The sequence below is a fragment of the Aspergillus thermomutatus genome (genome assembly GCF_002237265.1).
Source record: "Aspergillus thermomutatus strain HMR AF 39 chromosome Unknown NODE_112, whole genome shotgun sequence".
In the NCBI taxonomy this organism is placed as follows: Eukaryota; Fungi; Ascomycota; class Eurotiomycetes; order Eurotiales; family Aspergillaceae; genus Aspergillus; species Aspergillus thermomutatus.
Genome location: NW_020798161.1, coordinates 1 through 19,564, shown reverse-complemented (window position 1 = coordinate 19,564; position 19,564 = coordinate 1). Strand labels below are relative to the sequence as shown.

The 19,564-nt window shown below is 51.2% G+C and overlaps 6 protein-coding genes across 6 annotated transcripts; 4 read left to right on the top strand and 2 right to left on the bottom strand.

The window, feature by feature from the left end:
• Positions 1–912: 912 nt before the first annotated feature.
• CDV56_102576 (putative DNA helicase) lies at positions 913–3,151 on the top strand (the record flags this gene model as incomplete). The annotated part of the gene is made up of 3 exons (XM_026756195.1): positions 913–1,475; positions 1,585–1,617; positions 1,690–3,151. The coding sequence occupies 3 exons, from the start codon at positions 913–915 to the stop codon at positions 3,149–3,151; spliced, it is 2,058 nt and encodes a 685-aa protein (XP_026613873.1).
• A 2,670-nt stretch (positions 3,152–5,821) lies between these two features.
• On the top strand, positions 5,822–7,489 carry CDV56_101984 (uncharacterized protein; the record flags this gene model as incomplete). The annotated part of the gene is made up of 1 exon (XM_026755603.1): positions 5,822–7,489. The coding sequence occupies one exon, from the start codon at positions 5,822–5,824 to the stop codon at positions 7,487–7,489; it is 1,668 nt and encodes a 555-aa protein (XP_026613872.1).
• A 680-nt stretch (positions 7,490–8,169) lies between these two features.
• On the bottom strand, positions 8,170–9,233 carry GPI11 (PIG-F family protein; the record flags this gene model as incomplete). Its single annotated transcript, XM_026755367.1, has 3 exons — positions 8,170–8,326; positions 8,403–8,689; positions 8,787–9,233. The coding sequence occupies 3 exons, from the start codon at positions 9,231–9,233 to the stop codon at positions 8,170–8,172; spliced, it is 891 nt and encodes a 296-aa protein (XP_026613871.1).
• Positions 9,234–10,185: 952 nt separating this feature from the next.
• CDV56_101186 (putative Rho GTPase activator (Sac7)) lies at positions 10,186–13,099 on the bottom strand (the record flags this gene model as incomplete). Its single annotated transcript, XM_026754805.1, has 3 exons — positions 10,186–12,428; positions 12,496–12,648; positions 12,943–13,099. 3 exons carry the CDS (start codon positions 13,097–13,099, stop codon positions 10,186–10,188), a joined length of 2,553 nt encoding a protein of 850 aa, XP_026613870.1.
• Positions 13,100–15,649: 2,550 nt separating this feature from the next.
• tim9 (protein transporter TIM9) lies at positions 15,650–16,112 on the top strand (the record flags this gene model as incomplete). Its single annotated transcript, XM_026754340.1, has 3 exons — positions 15,650–15,657; positions 15,726–15,795; positions 15,918–16,112. 3 exons carry the CDS (start codon positions 15,650–15,652, stop codon positions 16,110–16,112), a joined length of 273 nt encoding a protein of 90 aa, XP_026613869.1.
• A 1,322-nt stretch (positions 16,113–17,434) lies between these two features.
• FDH1 (bifunctional alcohol dehydrogenase/S-(hydroxymethyl)glutathione dehydrogenase) lies at positions 17,435–18,925 on the top strand (the record flags this gene model as incomplete). The annotated part of the gene is made up of 6 exons (XM_026753824.1): positions 17,435–17,455; positions 17,531–17,545; positions 17,649–17,763; positions 17,827–17,962; positions 18,022–18,659; positions 18,711–18,925. 6 exons carry the CDS (start codon positions 17,435–17,437, stop codon positions 18,923–18,925), a joined length of 1,140 nt encoding a protein of 379 aa, XP_026613868.1.
• Positions 18,926–19,564: the final 639 nt, after the last annotated feature.

Genomic DNA, 19,564 nt, shown 5'->3' with positions numbered 1-19,564 from the left:
CAATCAGTTTGGAGATCATGATTCTTATTTCGGCCGGTAATTGTCCAAACAAGTCTTGTCTGAAACAGTCTTGGATAATTGCTCTTGTATATTTGCTGAACAGTCCTTCCATAACCGACGCAATCACTCCACGTTCCTCATGTTGACATTTATAAACGGGTCTGGTTGCATCAGCAAAATTTCTCAAATCTTCAGAAGTAGGTTTCTCGGAGGGCTCGTAGCTATGCTCTAAAACGTTGTAGCACGTTGCATGGAACCAGACTGATGGATACGGCGATTGAGAACAGCGTGCGCATGGACTTCTGCACCCAGCGACAGTAAGCAGATTTTGACTTAGGTCTGTCAATTGGGTTAGACGCGCACAAGCCATGAAAAAAAGGAGGACGCACCAAGGATATGTGATCCAATAATCGCAGCTTGTCTGCACAGCACGCATAGAGACTGTCCAATATGAATATCTTGTACGGAAGTCATTGCTGATAGATGTATCTGAAACCCGGTGAAATCGGCGTCTCGCGCAGTGATATGTGCTTCCTGAAGCTTTCATCACTAAGGGTGGCTCGCGCTTATTACACAATAATCGGGGCCCCTGTGCATTGTTCTCCTACTGAAGGTGAGAACTTTGCTGGACATTATGGCTGCAAGGGAGAAATACTATGGGGTTAATTACAACTGCGCTCATCTAGTGTGCCCACTTTTTGTGGCTTGGTCACACGCACGTGATAAGGTGCCAGCTCCGGACATATGTACCCAGCTTGATCTTATCCCCGACCACTTCCAAAGCTCCCAAGGCCAGGTCGGTTGATATAGGTGCCAGTACTGCAAAACTCGCCTAAGTTGAATACTGCCCTGACATTTTTGCAAAGCTTCCCTCCCATGACGTCCTAGGGATCCAAGTTCTATCTTCCCACTATGTCTCCTCCACCAATTTCAATACCCCACTTCGCACAAGCGCAATTGCAGCTACTTCTTCAAGAGCATGAAGCTGAAATCTCCTCCTCCTCGCTAGCCAGCACCGCCGCCTCAGTCTCACCTTCGACGCGTCGAACTCTACAAGCAACGGGCTATGCGCTGACGGGAATTGTATTATCGCAATGCCGAACCGGACTGGGCGGGCGCGTTGTCGGCGAGTTCACTGCCGATGCAGCTGTATACTCGAGCAAGTCTAAGGCAAACAATATCGACGATGACAAAGCTGGATCCGACGGAGAACCGAGGCTCGGTGCGCACGGAATCCGGGTCGGGGATATTGTCCGCGTGAACGACACAAGCGGCTCGGGAAGCCAAAAGCTTGCGAAAGATAAAGGCAAAGCAGGTGGAAAAGGTGCAGCTGAAGCGTCCAAGGGTCCGGAGGGGGTTGTTACAAGAGTTGGAGAGAAAAGTATATGGATTGCGTTTGGACAAAGAGGTGGTGGTGGCCGATCCAAAGAGGACGATGAAGCCATTGAGGAGCTCTGGGGAAAGAAACTATGGCTGTATGTTCTTGTCGCTCTATGCTACATGGGTCCTTGATCTTCGGCACTGCCTCCTATACTAAGGGTAGCAAGCTGTTCGTACCCGACTCATGCTAATGGCGGTCTGCAGCATAAAACTCGCAAACGACGTGACGTACCGACGGTATGTGGGCTGCCTTCCGTGTGGTGCTTGGAGGTACTGAACTTGCGGCATTTAATGGCTTACTGCTTCTAGGATGAACCAAACCATGGAGAAAATGGCTAAAATGACGGACTCGGATTACTCGCACTTTATGCGAGTCGCCTTTGGTCATACAACTCCAATGCCACCAGACCATGACGCCATTGGCCCCATTGAGTTCATCGATCCAACCCTAAACGATTCACAGAAAGAAGCTATCCGGTTTGCTTTGGCGTCCAGGGATGTGGCGCTCATCCACGGGCCTCCCGGGACGGGCAAAACTCACACCTTGATTGAGCTGATTCTTCAAATGGTCAAACGAAAGCTCCGCGTACTGGTTTGCGGACCATCGAATATTTCCGTCGACAACATAGTGGAAAGACTAGCTCCCAACAGAGTGCCAGTTGTACGCATAGGCCATCCTGCTCGTTTGCTGCCGTCAGTTCTTGAGCATTCCCTAGAAGTACTCACTCATACGTCAGAAGCCGCGGCGATCGTCAAAGACGTGAGGAAGGAGATTGATGAGAAACAAGCTAGTATCCGCAAAACCAGGACTGGTCGGGAGAGACGGGCAATCTATGATGACCTCAAAGAGCTGCGTCGGGAGTTTCGCGAGCGGGAGTCAAAATGCGTGGACAACCTGGTTCGCGAAAGCAATGTCGTCCTTGCCACACTCCACGGGGCTGGCGGCCACCAGCTGAAGAACCAAAAGTTTGACGTAGTCGTTATCGATGAAGCCAGTCAAGCTCTGGAGGCCCAGTGCTGGATCCCCTTATTGTCCGCGCCTAAAGTGGTCCTTGCGGGAGATCACCTGCAGCTTCCCCCTACCGTCAAGTCTTCCGTTGAAAGATCGAAGAACGCAAAGAAGAAGGGGAAAACAGACACGAAAGGCGCTTCAGCCAGCTCTACAGAAATCATTGGCGATGTTTCTTTGGAGACAACCTTGTTTGACCGACTTCTTTCATTGCATGGACCAAGTATCAAGAGGATGCTAACCACGCAGTATCGGATGCATGAGAAGATTATGCAGTTCCCATCCAACGAACTATACGAATCTAAACTTATTGCCGCGGAGTCGGTGAAGTCACGCCTTCTTAAGGATTTGCCCTATGATGTTGAGGAGACTGATGACACGAGAGAGCCAGTCGTATTTTGGGACACGCAAGGCGGTGACTTTCCAGAGAAGACTGAAGATGACGAGATAGGAAAAAAGGAAGCGTTGCTTGGCGAAAGCAAAAGCAACGAAATGGAAGCTTTGGTCGTTGCGAAGCATGTGGACAACCTCATACAGGCCGGCATGAAACCCGAAGATATTGCCTGCATTACCCCGTACAACGGTCAGCTTGCCCTGCTTTCTTCCATGCTCCGAGAAAAATATCCTGGTCTCGAGCTCGGAAGTGTGGACGGCTTTCAAGGCCGCGAGAAGGAGGCCGTGGTGGTCAGTCTTGTTCGTAGTAATTCCAAGCACGAAGTGGGATTTCTGGCGGAAAAGCGGCGTTTGAACGGTATGTTGTAGCGTCTCTTCTCTTTCCGTTATCCTTTCTTGCCTTCCAGATTTACATGTTCTAACCCGCGTGCATTCTATTTCTCTTAGTCGCCATGACTCGTCCTAAACGACATCTATGCATATGTGGTGATTCGGAGACAATCAGCAAGTGAGTGCGCCGCATTCATCAAGTCTTGTTTTTAAGGAAATGCATTCGCATTTGTCAGCTTTGTGGACGAGTGGCGGAAGCCTGCTAACGTGAGATATTTGCCCTGCAGAGGCAGTGCCTTTCTCAAGCGATGGATGGCCTTTCTCGAAGAACATGCGGATCTACGCTATCCAGATGCCGCGGTACTATTGTGAAGGAAGACGAGTCTCGAAGACGATAAACAATCGCTCTTGAGATCCAAGACTTTGCGATAATCAGGTCATCGACACCAAGCCGCGTAATGTCTCGGAAGAAGAGAGTAAACAGCCACTTGCCCCCGAACCAATTCCTTTGGAACAGGGCTGCTCTGAGCGACACTTTCTCTACAGCTTGCCTCCCACTGATGTCGCACGGTCTCGTCATTTGTCGAGACTCCACGATAACTGATGCAATTGCCCCTCAGAGCGCAGATCCTCGTGCGTCTGAGCGCAGCATTCCCCGCCAGTTGATGCTGTCATATTTTCGAGTTCCGCCTAGATCGGTACTATTTGACTGGCCAGAATAGCTTCGACTAGATAAATGTTTTTGAAAAAGTCTCGAAGCCTTCGAGTCACGCTCGGATGCCTGTTTACATGATGAAAGAACGGACTGACGAGGCAGGGAATTATCACAGCTAGAATGGCTGACAAGCAACTTGCGAGCAAGGCCAGTCTATTGCTCGCTGGGAATCTTACGTTAGGTCGTAAAACTGCATGGTAAATGCTACTGAGATCATTAATTGGATCATTAATTGCTTTTGGCAGATCTGCACCATGTGCCATTGTGCATTCAACAGAGAGCCCAGAAATCAATAGGCACATGGCAGTGGCACTCACTGATTATCAGCTACGGATACACTACTCCATAGTTCCACTTCGTACATCCCTAGCGTATGCACTCATCTGCAGATAAGCCGTGTCAAAAGGTGTCATTGTTCCAGAGTCTGGACATGAAATCGAATATATTCATTATTCATTCAAGCGTCGCGACTTGCGGGTACCTAAAAGGGAATTCCAAATCCGAGCACCCACTTGGCGTGTCTCAGCATCTCTCACCGTCTCACAGCTACCGTCTTGCAGACTGACGCTCAAACTCAGAGCTCATGTTCCACGCACTATTTACGTTGGGGATACGCCATCATATCATTACAGGTGCTGGTTGGCTTCACAGGTGTTTGATGTTCAAGTATTTGACCACAGTGAGCCTTCCACTACAAGGATGGGGGCTGCTCGAACTGACAACATTGATCTTGCTCACAGATGATTCGCAGCACAGACCATGAGAAGTTTCAGACCAGAATAATCGAGAAGCCTACGATCCTCAACTTTGACTGGGATTGAGATTCAAGCGACTTCCCACCCCCTGACAGACCTGAAACTGATTTTGAACGCACCGACGCGGGACTAACAGCCGCCGTCAAAACATCCGTCCTTTTTGTTGGCCCACTTGGTCGTCGGGTCTGGATCATCTCGCCAACCCGCAGTTCTCTATGGATAGTTTGGATGGAGTGTGTCTGACGATGATGTCCTTTCTGCGCCGTCAGGAACTAGTAGTCTGAATCTTGACTCCGTGTCTCCATACAACCCGCCTACCTGCTTAACTTCCATTTCTCGGAGGCTTTCTCCTTGAACAACGTATCTGTCTCACAATTCTTGAGCTGGCCATAACTTCACTCAATTCAGAAATGGGAGTCTGATCTCTTACACTTCTTACGGTCGATCTCCTGTTGAACGTTCCCCTCCCACTCAGCCTGACTCCAGTCGCTCCCTGCTGCAGCCCGTGTTCTTACTTCTTGTTCCCGATTTAGGTCAAACGCATCGGTCATGCATCCAGAACGAGCGTCCTGTCTTTCGTTGCATTCCGTCGTCGAAGAATACCTCAATTAGGCTATTTTGTTCCGATGCTATCTTGTTCCATCAGCGCAGGTGTCCCCGGTTGTCCTTCGGATTGTGTGGAGATATCGACGTCTGACAAGACCATCTCAACCACGGTCAGCTACCACCCTGGTAGCTTCATTGTCTCTCATTTAACCATCTGGTCACTTCTCTCTCTTATTATGATCTTCGATTGATGGGAAGCTTGTCATCACCTCATCTGCCTTACTTGTCTTTCGTTGTGGCTCGAACATGGCCTCCTAAGATATCCAACTAATTGCTTACACATTTTTGATACAAATCTAACGTAAGAAACGATATTGATAAAACCCTTTGACCGACTCCGTGAGCTAGTTCTAGTTGTGTTAACGCGGAATACGTTGCTAACTGCTCCTCTTGCTTCCAGGCGAACTCTCCTTGTTTCGACCCATTCATTCCTTGAATTCGATACCCCATATGTTCTCAGTCGATACCTTCTCACACACTCGCTTCAAATAAGCTTTGAGCTATACTCTTCTGCTTGACACGGCCCAGTTTCACAGATACCCTTTGCATACCCAGGCATATATCATACCCCTACAGTCGCCGAACTCAGTCGCGATTTGGCTGAATATACTATACACGAAACATTGAATGGAGATGGCGGGCTCCAGCTTCAGTACTGAAAGGAGCTCCGTGCAACTCCGCCGTTCCTCTACCCTAGCACAGGAGTCGTATGAGGGCACCGCTTTACCACAGGTGACATCCCACCAATTGGTATTGAGCCACCGTCGACCTCCACGCGGCTCCGAGTCTTCCATTCTAGCGAGCACATTGCGCGGAAACTACCGAGCAGCAGCGCCCTTGCACCAAGCCCAAGACACGTTGACAAGAGGGCCCAATACGCATCGTCGAACAGGAAGCACTCTGAAGACGGTCATGCGAAAGATCTTCACCCGGAAAAGGCGGAGTGATACTGATGATTTCGAGGATGCCCCCTCTGATTCTCCCACCCCACAGTCGCAAACGCCCCGGTCAAACAAGGATCTAACCGAGATTTCATTCTTAGAACTCCAGAGTCCAAAGTCACAGACGCCAAAGTCGAGCAGTCCTCTTCAACGGGAATATGGTGGCTCGCGCATGATCGAAGCTAGCTCTCACAGTTTTGCGCCGGCACTTTCTGGTCGCCGGCGAGCTACACTACCGAGCTTGATCTTGTCCGAAGACGGTCGAAACACGATGGAGACAGTTTTCAATACAGATAGCGCAAGATACAGCCGCGACAGGAGCTCTCATGCGAATAGCGACCAGACGGACCTGCTGCGCCGCGAGAACCTTCGAGTAAAGAGGCGATCACGAAGTGCTGATGCGCTTCGCGGGATGGCACGCGATCATCAAATGTCCCCTATTCAGTGGAGACGACGTAGCACTGAAACAACCTACGTCAATTCTTCAACTTTTGATACGTCTTCAGACAGCGAAATGTCCTACCGACCTCCTACACGAACAACCGTTGCCAGTGCACCTGAACCTCCCAGCGAGAGCCCAGTTGAAGGGACTCAGAAGCAGGAGGAACTAGAGAACGTGACGCCGAACATTGGAAATCTCGTAAACTGCATGCAGCATAGCGAAGACATCTCTCTCGAGCAGCGACTCACAACACTAGAGGTCAAGTTAATCGACCTTGAGTTTGCCATTGCTCGAATGCAGAATGTCCGTGCTGAACCTTCGCCGGCCGAGTCACCCAAAGAAAACAAAGCCTCTTCCCCAACTAAGAGTAGACGACATGTCCGCAACAAGTCATCGGCTCATCTCCAGTCACCCGGCACCGGGGAGCTGAAGAGCGACGAATTCACGCCGGACAGTCGGCCAGTCAGCACCGCTACAATACGACCTAGCAATCTGCAACGATTGCGAACTTTGCAAACATCATCTTCGACCTCCTTAAGCGACTTCAACGGGATCTCGGTCGAGCAATACAGTGCACTTGTCATGCTCCTGAGAAGGGAGCAGACCGCACGAAGAAACCTCGAGACGCAGGTTGCCAGTCTCAAGGAGGACATTCAGCAACTGCAACAGCTCGCTAGCAACTCGATATCCGTGGGTACGATGTACCCAATCCGCAGCCGAGAGTCTCAGGAGCTTGAACGTATGAGGAAAACATTGGTTCGCTGCCCAGCCGACTCCCTGACTTGCTCGGACAAAATCGGCTCGCCGTCCGACAGTGAATCCGAAGTGGAGAGTCCTAGGGGCTCCTCCAGGGATGACGTGTTCGGACGACCGAAGTGGCAGTATAACCGACGCATTGAGGTTGCGCGTATGATATAAAGCGTCAAACATGGATCATCACCCCAGCAGCCAATTGGATAAGCATGGTTTGATCTTCTCGCGATAGGCCTCCGGGGCCATAATTAGTCTGACGAGTGGTTGAGCACTTGGGATATAATATCAGGATATCCTCGTCCAACGCGGCGGAGGGGACGAGGCTCTTGAAAAACATTCTTCGATCCTTCCACCTCTTTCATTCTTCTCGTTGCAAAACAACTGCACATTTTGAAACCCTCTCATGGCGTCCGAGGACGCTCGCGTATCCCTTTTTACCAAGTTGATGCTATCGCAAATTGCCCTTCCTTTATGACTGATCCAATTTGTTGAACAAGTGGTTCTTGATCGCGTTGACCGTTATAGAGCCCGTCATGACCCTCCTTGATATCATTCATCGTCCTACTCAACTCCATGAAAGTCTGTTTTATCTGATACCACCGTTTACTTGGGCTATAACTTTTCCATATATAGATGTCAATAGACAATTGAAGGACATGCGCAGACTACGGAACTGAGATATAACCTTCGAATCCAACCGTACAGACAAAAGAATACCCATCAGTGAACACAAGACTGAACTCTATTACTACGTACTATCTGTACTATCTACAAGAACCATAAAATCGCCTACAGACGCTAAATGCCTCAACCCAGCGCAATCCTCCAAGCCCATCCTAACCCACTCACTCCGTCTTCTTAGCCTCAACCTCATCCTGCTCCGGCATAAACTCAAGCCATCTACCAAACAACCACGACGAACGAGAAACCACAGACCCGACCGCAAATCCGATATACGCACCCGTCAGAATGGTAATAGGAAAAGCCTGCCACGGACGATCCCTGACACCTCCATCAGCATCCACCCACACAAACCCAACAAAGTCGGCGACGAAAAAACAAGAAGAGAAAAACTCACCAATCCAAGGGAATCGGCACAGCACCAAACCACGCCCCAAGGGCAGTCCCCAGCGCACCGCCCCAGACAGCATCAGCGGGGCGCGCAAACGCCCACACCTCGCGCCACACGGCGCCATCGACACCATGCACGTAGATCAGCGCCGTAGAGGCCAGGAGCGCCATGTGCGCGGCGCACAGGACCGTCTCGGCATTGTGCGTTGTCAGCGGGACGCCGAAGAGGACGAGTAGGATGGCGAGGACGGGGGTCGCGAGGAGGAAGGTGAGGGTCAGAGAGAGGAGGGCGGGCTATCCATCCCCATTAGCAGCCATCCACTCATCACAATAGCCAGACAAGTACAGAGTAGTGGGTTAGGACAGGCAAAGCGGATAGAGTGGCACGTACCGTCAGCTTCGCCGACAAACCCGCCGAATGCGACTGGGTCTTCCTCCGGCTGAGCTTCCCAGCCCGAAGCGGGAGTTTCCTTTTCTCTTTCTCTTTGTCGTCGCCCTCGCCTACCGGGGACGTAGCGCCGGAGCCAGAGTCGCTGCCCGTCTTCGAGGACGGCGCCGACCCCGCCGGCGGCAGACAAATCATCACGTATGTCACCTGCAGCAGCGCCAGGAACGGGAGGGTATTCAGCATTTCCGCGACGGGCTCAGCGACCAGCGCCTCGAACCGGACGGCCAGGATGGCCAGCAGCGCGGCGGGATGGAGGAACGAGTATGTTCGGGCGAGTTGGGTCGGGAGGATATTCACGGGCGGCGCGGAGGGTTTCATGACTGGAGGGGGGACTGGCGCGGAGGAAGCGGCATTGGCTGCGCGGAGGGGGGAGGGTGGCGCTGAAGTCATGGTGAGGGCACTGATGGGCGCAGGAGCGCCCTTGTGAAGTATTCAAAGGAGTGTGTGAGGATGAGGTTGAGAACGATTTTGTTGTGAAACTTGAGGAAGTTAGAGACGATGCTGGAATTATTTCGGAGAGTTCGGCGGCAGGGCCGGATCCCCTGACTCTTGATTGGCTCATCCCAGGAGCTATGGCTTGGTTGCCTTGATTTCAGGTGTCAATTTGAGACGCCTTGATTTTCAGGTACACAACATACATCCCTTGAGTACTATTGATGATGAGCTCGGGTCTCTTACAAACTCATACTCTTGATATATGACTCTACGTTTATCACACATTTATGCGTGCGATCAGGAATACTCTATTGAAACATGTTACTGAGAAGGGAACAAGCGAATAAAGCTTCGAAAAGGTGCTCTATGTGTTTTTTTTTCTCCTATGCCCGCACGAACAACAGGTAACCCAGAAGCAAAGCCAATTTCCCCGTAGAGGACAAAGGAAATACGAGAGAAACGTAAATCGTGACGCATGAAACGGCGTAACAGAAAGGGGATCAAGGGTATGAATGGGACACTCCAGCACCGAACAGTAGACGCGGTATACAGTCACACTCATTGAGATGGCCTCGAGAACAGACAGACAACAAAAGAGCTTCAACACCGTTGCTCTAGATAGAAACCTGAACATCATAGCCAGCAAATCAAAGGTGCAGAATCGAGGCGAAAGCACATTCCTGAATCGAACTTATAGCTAGAAGTTCGACACCCCTGAAACAAAAGATACAGAAGAATAGTCGAATGCCGGCCCACTTCTGAGCATATCAAATGACTCAGAAAGCATCACAAAAAAGGGATCCGTCTGCGTTACATTCCAAAAAGTGACATAGGGCGAACAATGGCTCGCCCGGCAAATCGTTCTGTCGTGCTCAGGGCAATAGCATACAGAACCTAACAAGGGCATCTAATTTGGAAAAGGTTCTTTGCTCTTGTCGTCAGACTGCGCGGCAGCAAGAGCTTCAGCATGCGATGGGTTGCCAGGATTCGCAGCGACAGCGGTTGCTTCTTCCTTGTTCAAGTCGGGATCGGTGCGCGACGTGATAGGACTCTCTGGAGTGCGGGGTTCCTCCGGGATCGCCGGGGGCAGACCAGAGCTAGGCATGATCGGGGATACTGGGGAGCGCGTTTGCTCTTCTCTACTCTCTTTTGCCACATCAATTTGCGCAGGTCCCCTGCTGATTCTGTCCTTGCCAGCAGGGGACAGGGTATGGCTGGACGCGGATCTCTCTTGATCCGCTTGCGCAGGGCTTCGGGTACGGTCTCTCTCCGGATCTCTCACGCCATCCCGAACCTGCGCAACCTTGGCTTTGAATTTTCCAAAGAGGCTCCGCTTCTCGGGCTCTAGGCTTTCCTTTGAAGCGGTGCTATTGCTTATCTCAGCGTCCAGGCTCAAAGGTTGCTGGGATGGGTCGTTGGCGAACTGCTGCAGATCTGATGGCGAGCTCTTGCTGGATTGGTGCCAGCTGCCCACCGAGGTCGTACTGCGCTCAGCGCTGGGATTTGATGCGGGGAGGGGAGGTGATGCAAGACCGAGTCCGATGTGTTCGTTGCTACGTTTAGACGAACGAGGGAACCTCCAACTCCGTCGGTGCTCCCTGCGGTCCGCTTTCTCGTCTGTCTGATCAAGATCCGAATGATCGGTGAATGAGGAGCGAGAGTTCATGGAGGGTGTGCGCGAACCATGCGGCTTCAGCGAATTGTCTGCATAGTGCAAGTCGTTCTGGACGCCCGGCTTCTCTTCGGCGGTGTTGATGGTGGCATCATCTCCGGGATTTGCCGTGTTAGGAGGTCTAGGAGTCGCCCCTCCGGCTTCACCATCAGGTTCATTTGCCCGTGCAGGCAAGGGAACGACGCTCACAACGGATTCAGACGTCGCTGCCTGCAGTGACAGGGAAGAACTGTGGGCACTTTCGCTGGTACTTCCCGGTGTCCGCTTCTTTTTCAGGCGATTGGGCTGACGTGGTTCCTTCAGCTCACCGTTCTGCGGAGGGGACTTGGTGAAGAAACTGGACAACTTTCGCTCTTTGGTTGGAGTCACGAGGGGCGGCGGCGGAGAGGATACCATGGTCGGCAGAGTGTCCTGAATGACAGGCCTCTCGGCGATGGGCGCGCGACCTTCGGCGACTTTTGGCATGGGACCATGGGTCGATGTGTGAATGTAAGCAGTGCCAGTTTCAGCGTTAGACCCTGATGGAGGCGCCGGCGTCGTCTGGCTAGTTTCCTCCCTCGACACGGGCGCGCGGCTAGACGACCGGGAATTCTGGACGGAAGGGTTGAGCCCAGACGGTTGAACACTGGTCGATTCCTGAACCCTGCCATATCTTGCAGAAGTTATTGGAGACATTTTGGATGGCAATGTGTTGCTCCGATGGACTCCAACACCACTCAAGGATGTCGGTGTCACCGGTCCCGGAGAGTTGTTTGAATGACGCGAATTCTTCGAGGAGACGGAGACGTTCCGACGCAGACTCTCGTACTTGCGGAAGCTATCCGCGCCGCCGCTCGCGCTGGATACTGAGCGTCTAATGTTGGAAGTTGTTGTGGGCCGGCGAGAAGCACCGCCCTCGACCTCCTTCAGCGTCTGTTCATCTGCGGCAGTACCATTCATTCCGAAAAGAAAGTGGTCCTGGTTTTCGATCAGGAAGATCAAAACATCCTGACTCAGCTTGTATTCATCCGGCGACATATCGTGCTGTGGGTGAGACAGCAGCCCAGGTTGAAAGATAGCGGAGAGGTTAGCCGATGTCATTCGATTCTGGTCAGACTTGGACGCGAAGACGGCGAGGAGATCAAGAATGTAGAGAAGCAGCTGTTTGTTCAACGGGGGAAGCTCCCTAATTAATTGCTGGTAGGCCGCGACAGCCTTTGCGTGATCAAAAGCCTCCGAATCAGCCCCGGTTCCATTTTCCTGAACCTGCCTCTGATACGCGCGTAGCGGCTCGCGAAATCGCTCGTAAAAGTCCAAAGGAACGATCGGCTCGGGGAGCTGATTGAGGTAGCGACGCAGGACGTTTGCAGCATCGTGCACGGTATATCCGGTCCAATCCAGCCCTTTTCCATATCGCTCCGGCGAATCAAAGATTTCTTGTAGATCCTTGATCCGTTTCGCAGATCCATTCAAACGGAAAATGCCTTCGACGTCCGTTGCTGGAAGTAAGACCGCCATCAGTAGGCCGCTCGCCGGAGCAAAGAAGAAGCCTGATTGATTTCGTACCTTTTTCCTTCAAGAAGACACCACACTTGGCGACGACGATGGGCACATAACCGTAGATGAAGCTTTCGCCATTGTCGTTTGTGAGAGAGATTGCGACATTCGCATATTTGATGCTGACGTTGAGGGGAACACCGAAGATACCCTGAGGCTTTTCTGTGAGAAAGGGCGGATTAGCCTGACATAAGAGATGGGTCTCAGAAATAATTCAAGGACCAAGCAAAGGAGCTTTCCGTGTACGCCCGTAGAAGAAAAGGCAGCAATTGCGCGCAAAATGGACTCGGCAAAAATGACAAAAACGGGGCCAGCTGTAGAGTTGGTTGAACTGGAGAAAAGGTGTCGCAAAAGGCCAGGAGCGCTCATTCGCAACCGAGGTCGCCCATCTCAGGCAACTCAGGTCGCAACTCTTCCAACAGACAAGGTTTTCTTTTTGCTTCCCAAATAGCGTACCTTTGACTTCCTCTTTCCTCGTGTTACGTTTGAACTGCCTCCACCAAGACGCCAGATCTCGCTTTGATGGCGGAGAGGTCGCGATCTGGTGATGGGTCGCAGAGGGTGGGAGCGGGTGGATCGGCTCAGTGCCAGGCTGCGACTTGCCTGTCACCATGATGTCGAGAGTGCTTTGAGAAATGTAAGTTGGCGGGAGGTCTCTAGGGTCTGTCTCAGTCGTTATTCGAGGGAGAAAGTGGTGACAAAAGCGAGTCCCTCGTCACCGCCCTCGTGTTTTTCGCGAGAACCTCCGGGGCTGGGACTGTGATCCCAAAATAGCCCGAGGACTAGTCAAACAGCGGGAGCAAGTGCCGCGCGCCGTCCGCAACGCCCACGGCGGATCAACGAAGGGCACGGTCAGCTAATTATGCGGGGAAATCAAGCTCAATGAGTACAGTGGATGTCTGATGATGGATGCGACCGAGTTGAGAAGATGAAGCTGGAACGGAGAAGACGGAAGACGGGGAAGGAGGGAGGGAGAGGGCGGGAAAAAGGGTGGTTGTCAAGTCGGAGGGGGGTTGAGGTGGATGGAAGAAAGGGTGATTGGAGAGGCACTCTCCTCAGGCTGACAGTGGCTTCAGGCTCCCAGGAAATTTGGAAAGGGAGGGGAAGAACCAATCCCTTCGAGAAGGTCGCAGGTCAAGGAGTGAAGACTAATGGAGACAGGGATGCGCTTTTCATTCAATGATTATTATTATTTAGATCGGCCTGAACAGAGGGGGAAGTACGGAGTAGAGGAGAAAAGATTGGCGGAACACCACGAAAGAGATGGCGATGGAGGAGAATGAGGGGCGTTGATGGGCTACACCGATTATTATTATTATTACACATCGACAACTAGGTAGGTAGGTAGTTAACTATGGCTGCTGAGGTAAGGTACGGAGTAAGGTTAGACGATAATTTTCGAAGGGTAATTGAGTTAGTATGTAGCTAGGGACTACGGACGTACATGATATTATGGCTATCTAGGTACCTTACAGGGTACTATGCACTATGTAATGATTGCTATATAAGTCGTGAGTTGTGAAAGACCCAGAACCAAGGAACCATCTGCTCTGGAAGTTTGGAGCGCTGTTCTCCTGCTTGTCTAGACTCTAGACTATCGTAAAAGACGATGGAACGCTGACGATTCCCCGCCTACAGGAGTAGTACTGTTACTATCTACTACTAAGGTAGTCTAAGTAGTAGTTAGGTACCGAGTACGGAGTAAGTTTTCTCAAAAAAAGAAACTAGTAATAAGAGAGTCCCCTCTTCCCGGGCAGCGATCGTCCTTGTAGACCCTTGGGACCAGATGACCAAGTTGCCAGGCCCCAAACACAAAAAGGGCCACACCACTAGTCCTCAGAGGCTGCTACATATCGACAAGAGGCGATGATATATCTCATCAGAGAGAACAGCATTTGCTCTTCATTACTCCGTTGACTCACTGACATGCCGAACTGTTTCAAGGCTTACAGGGGTGTACACGCCACAGATGTAAGCTCTATATATATACTCCGTACCGAGTACATCTATGCATTTGAAGTCAGATATTGCCATACCAGTCGCAGTAAGCCTCGGTACAGTCAATACGTAATATACGGATAAATTCTCGTCTTGATCACTAAACTTGCGACAGGCCGACATGTCAGTACATAGTAAAGCACTACCTTATCTAAAAAAGGCCCTCTATGAAGCCACTGATCCACCAACCACTCAAAAGCTAATACCAGGATGCCACATAAGCAACTGTGGAAAGAAGGGGCATCAGAAACTTTTAGTGAGGAGGACAACCTCCTATCAGAGACTGGCCTTGAAAGCCATAATTAAAGACAGAGCAGGAAAGCATTCATAATCATCCCATTGATGAGCTGTGACCACTGGGGAGGAGGGTTGGCAATGTAGCAACTAGCAAGGCTGACGACCATGGTTCCGTCCATGCCACAATTCCACAAAATCCAGGGCCCATGTTCTGGCTGGTGGCGGTGTTCTTTTTTTAAGTTGGACTGTCGAGATTCCATGCCTGCTGGGCTTTCCTAAAGGGTTTAGGCTCCAGGTCACACAAGTCGGTTGGTGACATTTCGGGACCGGATAAGCTTTCTTCCGTTGTAGCCCAGTTCATACTTGTACTGGAGATTCAAGAAGCTTCAATTACAGACAGAGTGAAGTCTTGTGATAACAGTCAATTGATTGGTAGTTGGTAGCAAATTTGACTGATATCACTTTCGAAGCATCTCCTGATGAGTTAAGGAGAACTACGCCTGAATCTACATGAGGTAACCTCATTCTATCTACACTCTTTGCCTCGCATAGTCAAAAACCAGGAAATCTTTTCCACTCCATGCTAGGAGCCCTTTCGTCCACAAACCTTGATGGTCAATGAACAAAGAGTAGATATACTAGATTACATGTCTTACCCGGAAAGACTATTATATGAACTCTGCCTCTACGTTCTAGAAAGGCTATCTGAAGCCAGTCAGTAGACGGACTGCGAAGAGCTTTGAAGCAGGTGATTGAGGTCACATGAGCTCATTGACTCGTCACGTGACCAGAAAACAGTAGCTTCCGCAGCTTCAAGGTCATCAGAGAGTCGGTTCATCAAATATTGTCGTGCTTACTTGAAACATCTCGTCCACATTTCTCTTTTTACTTTTGTCTTCCAAGCAATATCTAGATAGATCACATCACAATGGACGGGTAAGTCCTCTTCGCCCACAAGTCTTCAGCAAGCACATCTTGTCTCGTGCGCTAACTTGGCACATCAGACTCACGGCTGCGGAACAGCGAGAGCTCGCTTCTCGCATGGAACGGAAGCAACTGAAGGAGTTTATGACTGTATGTTCTCATCTGTCGCGTTGATCCTGCCGCCCAATGTGTCCCACCCGGTGTGCAATATCTTCGGCTCCCTTCATACCCTACAGTCGAGACTTGCTTCTGACTTGTTTTCCGCCGCACAGATGTACTCTAAGCTCGTCCAGCGCTGCTTCGACAACTGCGTCAACGACTTCACCACCAAGTCGCTCATCTCCCGTGAAGAAGGCTGTGTCATGCGCTGTGTGGACAAATATATGAAAGCTTCCGGCCGCCTAAATGAGCGCTTCCAGGAGCAGAATGCTGCTATGATGCAGGGTGGACAGGTGCCTGGCCGGTAATCTAGTCTGGTCTTGTCTCTTCTCTTCGTACGGTGTATAAAATGCGTTGAGTTCTATTTCACAGCCCTTGGGCATGATCGTCTTCTGCTCAATGAATGGGCATTTGGGCTGGTTCCTGCATGAGAGCGGGGGAGAACCCTCCGTGAAGGGGCTATAGTGGGAGGTATTATCGTGGGCTTGCTTTGATCTATGTAACATGTACCATATAGCATATTCCGACTTTCGAGACTCATGAGATGGTAGCCCTTGATGGGCTGATGGCCCGTCACATTGTCCAATGCAGAAAAAAATGGAGGCACTGTAGCCGCAAAACTCGGGGGCATTTGAGACGATCTACTTCATAGCGTATCTGCGTGGGTAATACGTAACTCAGTATGGCGTTGTTGATGCTTTCTTAACGGAGAAAAGCAAGCCTGATACAAGGATAAGGGTAGGAAAAAATCTCCAACTTGGGTGATTCGGTTGATCAATACGATCTAGTTGCGTCCGACGATCGAAACTTATCGGTCTATTTGAGTCAACCCACTTGAATGGTATAACATAGCATTCTGTTGGCATCTGCGCATTGTTTTCCTGGAGGTATCTTGCCTCATAGGCTCGTAGCTGGCGATAAGTCTTGGCGGGGACACGGACCAAATCTTGCCCGGAAAACATTCCCCTTTTCGACACTTTTGTCATCATACCTCAGGCTGATTGATAGAATCAGTCCGAACTCGGCCTCGAGCTCGAGATCTGGCTGTATGGAGGTCGTTGAGCCAGGATAATATTGCTCAGATGATAACTGAGCTATAGAGGTGTTGCTGGAGCTGGCTCTGGAGCTCATATTTCTTAGAGGTTGATTACATCATAAGGGACATTCTACGATGAGCTGGATCAACTGCAGCAGCAAACGTCAAAATACCTCTCTAGCAATTGGAGACATGCGGAGATATGAGGGGATTATATGCTGTTCTAGCCTCTTACTACTATTATTATTATTAAAGATCCACCCGTCAGCATCAAAAATTTTGAGGAAGAGGAGTCATAATCCAGTGTATGGGATTGCTAACCCGAGAGTTTCCCGTCGGCAACTGTTCTGAGGAATCACTAACTCCGTACCCCTCACCCCACCGTCATCCCCTCCCCCTCGTCGAATTTTGACCTCCTCAGAAGACGAAAGGTCCACTTCCCGATCGACTCTCGTCTTGAGCAACTCGGTTCCTTATAATCCGGCTGCACGCTTATCGTCTACCTCCAGAAAGTCATTTCTTCACTTCCACCTTCCCTTCGCTCCCCTTTCGCAGAGTTCCCGTACATTCCGGACTCCGATCCCCGTTGACATCATGGCCGACACTGTTGGAAAGGTGAGTCGATATCAGCACTATATCAGCAAAGTCGATTGCCTTGTCGTCAGAGGTGGTTGCTAACTGGATTTTTAGACCATCACTTGCAAGGTACGGACATTGACGCGACTTTCATCTTGTGGGGGTCCAGCTTGACGAGGTTCTATTGCGATGCATCCGAGCACACAAGCTAAGTGATACATGGGAAATGTAGGCTGCCGTTGCATGGGCCGCTGGCGAGCCTCTCTCGATTGAGGATGTCGAGGTTGCCCCTCCCAAGGCCCACGAAGTCCGTATCCAGGTTCTGCACACTGGTGTCTGCCACACAGGTTGGTACCTCTAGCTTGGGAAGAACCTGCCCGAAAAGGTGCCAACGGCTGATCGGCTTTCAGATGCCTACACTCTGTCTGGAAAGGACCCCGAGGGCGCTTTCCCCGTCATTCTCGGACACGAGGGTGCTGGTATCGTCGAGTCGGTAGGAGAGGGTGTCACCTCGGTGAAGCCTGGTGACTATGTCATTGCTCTTTAGTACGTTCCAGCGACGAATCTGCCGATACATGTCCAGCTAACCTAACGCCGGTATGAAGCACCCCCGAGTGCCGCGAGTGCAAGTTCTGCAAGTCCGGCAAGACCAACCTCTGCGGCAAGATCCGTGCCACACAGGGCAAGGGTGTGATGCCCGACGGTACTTCGCGGTTCAAGGCCCGTGGCAAGGACCTGTTGCACTTCATGGGCACCTCCACCTTCTCCCAGTACACTGTTGTTGCTGATATCTCTGTTGTCGCTGTCACACCCAAGATCCCTACTGACCGGTCCTGCCTGCTTGGTTGTGGTATTACCACCGGTTACGGTGCGGCCGTTGTCACCGCCAAGGTCGAAGAGGGTTCGAATGTGGCCGTCTTCGGTGCTGGCTGTGTCGGTCTTTCCGTCATCCAGGGTGCTGTCAAGAACAAGGCGGGCAAGATCATTGCCGTAGATGTCAACGACAGCAAGGAGGAGTGGGCCCGCAAGTTCGGTGCCACTGACTTTGTCAACCCCACCAAGCTCAACGGCAAGACCATCCAGGAGCAGCTCATTGAGATGACCGATGGTGGCTGCGACTACACCTTTGACTGCACCGGTAATGTCGGTGTTATGCGCGCCGCCCTGGAAGCCTGCCACAAGGGCTGGGGCGAGAGTATCATCATCGGCGTTGCTGCTGCTGGCCAGGAGATTTCTACCCGACGTAAGTGTGTGCACTATCATCACGTTCAAGAAAGGTACTCACAGTCAATAGCATTCCAGCTCGTTACCGGCCGTGTGTGGAAAGGATGCGCGTTCGGTGGTATCAAGGGTCGTACCCAGCTGCCCGATCTGGTCGACGACTACCTGAACGGCAACCTCAAGGTGGACGAGTTCATCACCCACCGTGAGCCTCTCTCCAAGATCAACACTGCCTTTGAGCAGATGAAGCAGGGTGACTGCATCCGCTGCGTTGTCGACATGTCGTAGTGGGGTTATGTTTCCTTTGCTGTGTAAACCAGATACAAAACGAGCGGACAATCTACGGAGTCCCAATATACCATTTTCCTTTACTGTAATTGAGCCGTATGGGGCCCAAATGCAATTCGCATAATAAAATGAGATAGCCATCGGCGTACGCAGCGACTACTTGTACCTTTTCTAAGGCTCGCAAGGTTCTCACTGCACTGCATCCGTCAGTGACCCCGAGGACCTTGCTGATCCTCTACGGCTGCCCCTCTGCAAGGCAATGTAGTCTGATAGAGTACGCGCAACTTCTCCACCACAGAGATACCCCCGTCGGCTCGACCCCGCATCGGAATCTATCCATACTAACTCCAATGGCACCACCATCTTATCAAGCGGACAACGTCCGACTGCATCGGATAATGACTGAAGATGCATATGCTGCGATAAGCAAACGGACTACTCTTCTGAGACGGCCGACTCTCATGGAGTTGACCGAGCTAGGTAGACGTTCCGTCTGACCAGCACTATAAGAGAGGCCCTGCTGCCCTTCCACCTCTACCTTGCAACATCAACACAAACCACAGAAGAAGAAATTCACCATGGAAATCCCCCTGCCCGAACCCTTCGCCTCCATCCCCCGCTACAGCCTCACCCTAGGCC